The following is an 8,770-nucleotide window of genomic DNA, read 5'->3' as shown; positions in this document are numbered from 1 at the left end:
TACTCAGAATATATATATATATATATATATATATATATATATATATACATATAATGATAATGATGCTGGTAGCGTATTGAAGTATCCATCGGCACCAATCCTGCCGATTTTGATATTGTAAACATATAACAGTGCATAGAAAAACTGGCCATAAGGAAATAATTTAAGTGCAATAAGAAAGCGTGAGAAAGTGATAGCAAAAATATAAAAGCGAAATGAATGCGCCATCGACACCCTACACTAGTGGAAAGAAAGAATACGTACGTGACGTCATGTTTCGTGGTGACGTTACATGCAGGCGTCACACTGATAGCCAGGTCAACCCGGTTACTTCAAGGCTTTGTTACATCTATTTAGGAAGTTAGCACTAACATAAATAAGAAAATAACTACTCTATTTACAATCACATTCCTTTGTAGTATAGACATTATTTGTATGATCCCATACGATTCCCACAAAGTATCACTAAGCACTTAACGCCTGGCTTCTGGCTGTTGCCATCTAATGTTGCCAGTGACACACAACAACCCACATTACGAGAGTAGAACGATCGACGCCGACTCTGAACTGGCGACTACAAGTTTGTGAACATTACGTTTGTTATAGCTGCAACAGATGCAGCTACACATTCAGCTAATCTCAGCTAATACTACCTAATTAAAAATTTAGTCAACAAAAATAACTCCATATATGTATGTAAAGTATACATAGTCAAAGCCAGAATATATTTAATAATGAAATGTCTTTTTACATTATTTATTTGCGACGATATCCAATAGTGCTATTAACGCTGCTTTCAAACGAGCCGATTATTTAAAGAATTACGAGTATCTATATACATAGTTCATTATATATTAGTAATGTATATTACAAAATACAATATTTACATTATATTTTTTTACTTCTGTGAACTTGCAATTAATACGTTAATGGGTCATCAGGACTGGAATTAATAAAATACTATAATATACTGACCTTGAAATTAAGATTTATTTGCCGATGTGACCTTCAGGCCAGACTATCGCAGGCAAGTGCGTTTGTCGTTACTACAATGAACAATTGCAAACATAAGAATGTTTTATACGCTAACAATGTTATTAATTTCTATTGCATATAAGCTATTCGTAATTCCAGTCACATTAAAATTCCTTAAACCCTTATAAAAATATACATTGGATTGTTTTATTGTAAATTTAAATAGTTACCATGGGTATAAGTAAGAATTTTAAAAATGAATAAGGCTTTAATATTTTGTAGTGGTGAAAAAGAAAAAAAATGCATTACATGAAAAAAACAAATAAATCTGAAACTTGAGACAGTATTTCCTAAATCCTGAAAACTAAAATATAAGAAATTGCTAAAGGGAAAAATATGCCATATCATAAGACCGACGTGAGTCCGGAGTTGAAATTTGAAGAAAAACTTCTAGAATTCTAGAAGTGTTACATAACAATATAATGTATTGTAGTTGTTATTGTATTAACATGTCACTGTTTAATGTTACAGCCGGGACAGCGGCTTACGTTTTTCAATGCCATCGACTTCATTGCCGCGATAAAAGTTCTCTCACTGGCCATATCACCCACAAGGAAGTATTTCCTTTCATAAATTGGTTTCTTTTTTGCATTTGCTCATGACTAGCGCAATTGATACGTATCTATTCTGTCGATAGGTAATATTACATTCGCTTACTTTATATTGAACTTATAATAAAGTTACAAACAAAAATTCAAGGGGTAGGAATGAAACTTTATGAATAAAACTCAGCATCTGTAAAGCATAGCTCTCATATGTCTTCCTAGATAATTAGTATATTATTATATATACCACAGTACAATCAACTTTGACTGGCTACCAACGTTATACAACGTTGTACATTTACCTACTAAATATTCGTTCGTTCTTTAAAAAATGTAACACAACGCTCCCACGATATTTATTATACATATAATTCCAATTTATATATGTGTGTGTGTTTCCTAGGTAACTCTAGCCAAAATTAAGACGTTGTTTGTTTCGTTACTTCACCAAAGTAAAGAAACAAACGACTCCTACAAATCACAAAGTCGACTCCAACCACAACGTCGATCGACAACGTTCCCACACGTCAATGATAATTAAATAAAATATAGTTATTAAAGTCAAATAACATTTTGTTTTGAAAATTTAAATTAATAATAAAAACTCACAGATACCCAAAAAAAACTAGAGGTATTAAGGTTATCAACATTTGAAGCGCTTTAGAAAAAAAACGATGTAATGTTTCTGTAGTGACAAAATACGCGTGCAGCAAGAAACGTCACAATATACACAAGTATTACGTATGTATGTATGTATGCATACATCAACTAGCATCTTTCTTAACAAGATCTAACTGTCAACGCAACGTTGTCTTGCGTTAAGATTGAACTCGATATATGAGTAATATGTTTTCACTTGTTTAGGATTACTATAAAGCTTTCTATAAGAGAAACTCTTAAGAAAGAATGAAATCATTTATTTAGTTTCATTTATTCAACGAAGGTTACAGCTTTATTACCTATATAACAAATGAAAATGATTTGTGACCTTTTAGTTAGTTGTTGGTTCATAGTCTCGACTGTGTGGTAGTAAGTTTGCAAGAAAAATCTCGCGGGAAATTCTCTTTGTTATATTACACTCGATTGAAACAAACATTATAGTGCTCGATATGATTTGATTGGTTATTTTCCTTTACTGTTTGAACAAGAAATTAAGAGAAAGATATTAAATATTAAAAAAATACAAAGTATACAACAAACGCTTGAGATTAGACGTTAAAAATTTCAAAATGGTTTTTATATGTTGTATAAGTCAGGCAGAAATTTATTTCAATGTAGCGGTCAATTTTAATATTAATGTTATATTTTCTTAGATAAAATTTCCAGGTGTGTTGCTGTTTTGCATTTCAGCTTATCCTTGATAGGTGCTCCGCATTGGTGGTAGCAGTAGCAGGAACAAGTAGATATATATTAAAGTTTGAGTGGAGGCAGAGGCGCGCAGTCTCTGCCGTGCCGCTGGCCTGCGACGGCCTCTTGTGTATTTATTGTAAACATATTGTATATCTGTCGTAAAAATCAGAATGAGAGGGCTAAATGGTGAGTAAGTTATCAATTCTAACTCAGCGCCATGACGATTCTACTATTGCCTCGGGACAGCAGTTTGATTTATAATTGTCTAGTCAATTATCACATTATTATTTTTGGTGATAGTAAAACAAAATATTCTAAATAAAAAATTTTATGTTTGTAACACATACGTTCTTAAGCCAGTGTACTAATTCTGAGGCAAATTAGAGAGGGCTTGTGTCCTACAAAACTTAAAAATAAAATTGAAATAGTAGTTATTGAGTTCATTGAACTTATAGTATATGAAAATTCGGAATAAGGTTTTTTTTTATTTAAAAATTTCAACTTTTTTGGCACTGCAATCGCAAGTGGTTTATAAAATAATTTAAATTTTTTTATGAATGCCAAACAAATTAAAACATTTTAGAAACTGCAGCTTCGTGCATTATAATTTATTTATGAAGGTAAGTTATTATGTTAAACAACCAGATATCACTGGAGTGTCGTGAACACAATAATGTGTATAAAATTCGTTAGAGGGATACAAGTTCGCGTGTGGAGATTTGCAAATATAATTTAATATGATTCTATTTTAAGGAAATACATAGAATTTAAACGAATGTATTGTCATTTTTTTTCTTTAGAAATCCAACTGTTTCGCCTGATATATGTATGTAGGTAATATTTTTATAAGAATCTTGCGTTCCCGCGAGCTTTAACAATGTCATACTGTTTGTTTATTCATAAATTAAAGTATAGTCAAAATAAAAGTATAAGAAAAAACATGCGAGGTGTCTTTGATTATGATGAGTAATTCAGCAGTACTTTAAACAACAACAAGCGTAGTGATTCGATATTCGTGTTACATATTTACAATTATTTAAACACCTATAATTAAAACTTTCCTAAAGATAAGGGTTTTTTAATGATTATAAACGTGATTATAAGCGACAAAGGAAACTCTTAATAGTTTGAATAGACATGCCTATAGGATATGTGTTGACAAATACGGCAATAATGTATTTTATACAAAACTGAACGGCTCAAATTCTAGCTAGATGAATCCATTTTCAAAGTATTCAACTAATTTATTCCTTGTGATGAGGTCCGTCGGGGGCATCATAAAGCATATTTAAAAATTGCAAGTATGTGTTTTTTTAATGTGTCATAACTGTTTTGAACATATACTCGTAATAAAAAAGAAATGTTATGAACTTGTGGTTGTTACAGGTACTTCGCTAAGTGAGAAACATATCGGTAGACGCCGAGTGGTTCCGGTCATCTATTTACAAGGTTCCCATTACGAAGTCGGATACGATGTGGTAAGAATTTTGTAATTATATTTTTGAATTTGCTTTGCATGTAATTAATTCTCCAAAAAACTTATAAACGCCCTTGCTTGTTAATTCGATTTCTTTACTTATACTTTTACAACATTTAACGACGCGACAAACAGGAAATACCTACAATGATTATTGTATATCACTTCCCACGATAATACGATTTTACATAAAAATATAGTAAGAGAGGCTCGCGACGCGCAGGCGCTTCCGCCGCACCCGTCAGTCATTTCATCTAATGATGTTTGAAATGTTTGAGTGAAACATATTTAAGAATACATAGACCGGATATCGTGAAGCAAACATCCGCACTGGTGCTGTGGTACTGGTACTATATCACTTTTCAAGTTTGATACGCTGACTCTATAAAACATAGCTTTTGCATTCGTCCACGCGGAATTTAATAATAATGTGTTCCCATGTGTTCTTCCAGAGTTTTTAAATTTCCACTTTGTTTGATATTTTGAAAGAAGGTACAAATGAACAAGACTGAAATATTTTAAAACTAGGTATATATTTCCCGACTTTTAAATCCGTAAATATTACGCATAATACGTCTTATATAATTTAAATAACAATAAAATTAATAAGTTACGTAATATTATTACCTTTAATAAGTATGTACTGCACGAATGTACACAACAAATCTAGTTATCTGCATAAATTATTCCCATTACTTGTACATAATCGTTTCAACGAAACATGACATTCTTATTTCTTATTTTGTCGTTAAGTTTTTTTTTATACTTTTATACAAGTAATTATTATGAAAATATTATTTGCGATGAACTACTGTCTTGGTATACTATTTTGTTATAATTTTACATTTAACAACCATAGGAAACAGTAAATACAATCCGCTAAAAATATGTTTTATAAATACGCGCGTTGTAGCGCTATGTATACTTTTGAAAGATATAATATTTTAACAATATGTTTAATAGAAATATAATATTTATAGCAAAGTAACGGCCTTAATAGATAACTGCTTACTATGGATTTGTTACGATTTATATGAATAATTTATTTACTGACAAGTGACTATCATTATACATAAATAAATCAGAATATTTTTTATTGTAAAATGTCTAATAGTAATATGAAAATTCTTATGGACAATTACTTGTAATTTCAGGGTCGTAACTTTGCTTCCATAATACAAAGTTTCCTCAAAACGTATCAAGGATTGAAGGATTTTGAAAGAGAATACAACACACCGTCAGGGCGCGCTGCTTACGACAATACTCTACTCAACATGAAGCAAAGGTATCCATATTACGTGAAGGAAATCCAAGGTATCGCTGACGGAGCTAAGGTTCCTTTCTATCAGGTCAGTGTCGAATCCATACAAAATCTTAATTGAAATGCTTTAAGAGGGTAGTGCGTAGAGAGTTTCCGAATAGGAGACTTAATAGATAAGAAAAGATTTCTTTCGGTAGTTAGAGCGAAATACGAGTCCAGGATGAATTAAGTTTTATTGGTAATGGTAATAATCCAAAGTGTCAGATATGTAAAGCCGTGTGATTAAGATATTATTGCTGCGAGGTTACTAAGCTATCAATTTGTAAACACACCAAACTGGGACGCGAAGAAACTGATAACAAAAATAGTTGTCAATTAAACAACTTCATTGCAAGGAATAGACATATAATAGACGCGATAAAACCACGTATAAAGCCATCAAACTGAAATGTATATGTAGATAAATAGATATAACAATTAATAGCATACGAATTAATTTTCAGTTGTTCCTGCTTCACATGGACGACATTATTGGTACTATCAACGATAAGACCTCAAACCGTATTGATGACGGCGGCTGCAGTGACATCGCCTTCAAATCTCCGGAAAACGTAATAGCACTCTGATCTCTAATGCTATAAATTCAGCTGAAGAGTATTAGCTATTTGTCTTAACTTCACTCGTATCGTATACATCGATTACAGGTCGTGCTCGGTCACACTGAAGACGCGCCGATGGAAACAGTGAACCATTTCTACATAATGTCAGCGCACGTGATACCCACACCAGAGGATAGAGAACTCGGCGTTAGTACTTACATATACACATTTAATTGTTCAACAATGTAGAAGTTATGAACTTTTAACCTTTAATACATTAATACTTTAAAATATTTTACTTCTTATAGGCTGTCGAAGAGAGATTCGCTTCGGTCTGCTACGCCGGCCAGCTTCCAGGCTACACGATGGGCTTCAACGAATACGGTCTTGTGTTCACCATCAACACCCTCAGTCCCCTCCTCCTAAAACCTGGCAATACTCGTTAGTATATTTATTTCTTAAATCTTCAATTATTTCTTCACAAATCATATAAGATTAATATTATTCGAAATATCTGTGATTTATAGTACTAAAAAAATTATTTCAGCACGCATGTTTATTACACGAGCTTTATTGACGGCCAGAACTCCAGCGGAAGCTGAAAAAATCCTTCTCGACGAGGGTTTGGGCATCGGCAATGGTTTCTCAACCAATGTCATATGGACCTCAGAGAATGGAGAGCGCGATCTGATGAACATAGAGGTGGCGCCTAATCTCAGCGGCAACAAATCTATTTTAAACATCCAGAAGTATACTAATGATACACTGATGCATTGCAATGCGTAAGTATAATACATAATTGATAAAGAACACAACATAGCTTGATAGAGAATGTACTGTGCTAATAAACCTGAGTAGGGTAAAGAGCAGGTAGTGGATGATGATGTTTAAGTTAAGAATATGCACGAATGATAGAATATAACGGTGTTGGTGAAATAATACCTTTACAGATATCTTCGCGAGCGAGTGCAGGAAGTGACGGGCGACATAATAGAGAGCAGCGTGACCAGAATGAAGGCGATCCGCCGGCACTCGCCGCCGCGTTCCCGGCGCGACATCGAGCGCGTGCTCTCCGACACCACCTACAAAGACTTCCCCGTTTTCCAGACCAGATTGGACGCCCCCATACAGACTATAGCCGCTGGTAACTCATACTGTACCTCATTACTATGAGTGATATCGCAACAATGGTTTTAAACATCAGAATCCAAAAAACAATAGTTTCGATACATCCTTTCAATTTGAAAAGTCTGATTAAGTAGAAAAATTGTCTTTGTCGTGGACAAATAACGATACATTTTTCGCCCTGACCGGGATCGTTAAAATCAGTAATGTCTTTTTGAAAACTTAAGACAACGCCATCTAGAGTACGTGATGCGAACTTCACGTGTTTAGTACTCTAGGCGTAAATGTAAAATTGTAGAAGATAATATTATCTATAGAAAATCACTGTCGTTGCGTAACTTTCTAACATGAAAAGAAACTTTTGAAAGTAGTTTTTCTGATTATGTTACATATAAAAATACAAATGTTTCCTTTATAATTGTAATATTGTAATTTATCTTCATCATCGAGAAATTTATACTCTTGCGGATTTATATTTCAACTTCATTTTAATTCAATGATGTTCAATAACATTGTAAATATTTTTTTTTCATAGAATTTGTTTGTATTTTTTCTGGGCTGTCTGTAATGATATTTTCATGAAATTTTAGTGGCGTCAAATAAACAGTATGTTTTCATTACAGGTATATTCGACATGTCGGCAAAGACATGGAGCATTTACATCGATAAGCCAGACAGCTCGGAGCCCGTCGCTATCCTGCCGATCAGATTTTCACAGTTAAATCAAAATCATCACAACTAATTATCTATAAATTATTACACATTTATTATCTAGCTGTTCACAAATAAACAGATGTTTTTTTTTGTGTTGTGTGTTGCACATAAGGTTTTACTCAAATAAATTCAGTAGTAAAATTAGATAAGTTTTAATTTATTTTTAATAGTTGTTTGTTAATGATAAAAATATATAAAAAGCATGTTATATGAGTTCCTTTATAGACAATGAGGGACACAGCAATGTTTCCCATGTATATTGGTGTAGAGGGAATGCTCATCAAAATACATGTTATGCAAAATAAGGAGTTATTTGAGTTCAATGTTAAGGACATTAATATATTTTTGATTCTCTGCATAACCTGATTGTTTTCATTTTATAGCTATGTTATCCAGCATTTAGTATACAAATTGTGTTTTAATTATAATTTTATTATGACTGTAACAAATTCATATTAATAAAGTTCTTTGGCGCATTGAACTGTCATGTTTATTTTAGTTGATATTTTCATACTCATTTACTCTTAATTATTTCAATTATTAAACCTTTTGCTTATTATTGAGATTATATTAAGAGGTAAAGTACTGCACCTCGGTAGACTTTTATAGCTGTGGTCGCAACTGAGGCAGAACCAATGGTACTGAAATATATATTAGAGTCTCA

The 8,770-nt window shown here is 32.6% G+C and overlaps 1 protein-coding gene across 3 annotated transcripts in view; it reads left to right on the top strand.

Annotated features, from left to right (window-relative positions):
- tan (C45 family peptidase tan) overlaps positions 1 to 8,587 on the top strand; it is a 19,062-nt gene extending 10,475 nt beyond the window's left edge. For 2 of the 3 annotated variants that reach the window (XM_013306886.1, XM_013306884.1), the window contains exons 2-9: positions 4,317 to 4,408; positions 5,562 to 5,756; positions 6,172 to 6,279; positions 6,373 to 6,474; positions 6,576 to 6,708; positions 6,815 to 7,049; positions 7,218 to 7,411; positions 8,016 to 8,582. In XM_013306886.1, coding sequence (XP_013162340.1) covers positions 4,317 to 4,408; positions 5,562 to 5,756; positions 6,172 to 6,279; positions 6,373 to 6,474; positions 6,576 to 6,708; positions 6,815 to 7,049; positions 7,218 to 7,411; positions 8,016 to 8,134 — 1,178 coding nt within the window. In that variant the 3' untranslated portion in view covers positions 8,135 to 8,582. 3 annotated transcript variants of the gene reach the window in all.
- The last annotated feature ends 183 nt before the right edge of the window (positions 8,588 to 8,770 follow it).

Source organism: Papilio xuthus, unplaced genomic scaffold, assembly GCF_000836235.2.
Source record: "Papilio xuthus unplaced genomic scaffold, Pxut_1.1 DF828177.1, whole genome shotgun sequence".
Lineage (NCBI taxonomy): Eukaryota > Metazoa > Arthropoda > Insecta > Lepidoptera > Papilionidae > Papilio > Papilio xuthus.
Note: the sequence above shows the minus strand (reverse complement) of the source record. Positions and strands in the feature narration are given on the sequence as shown.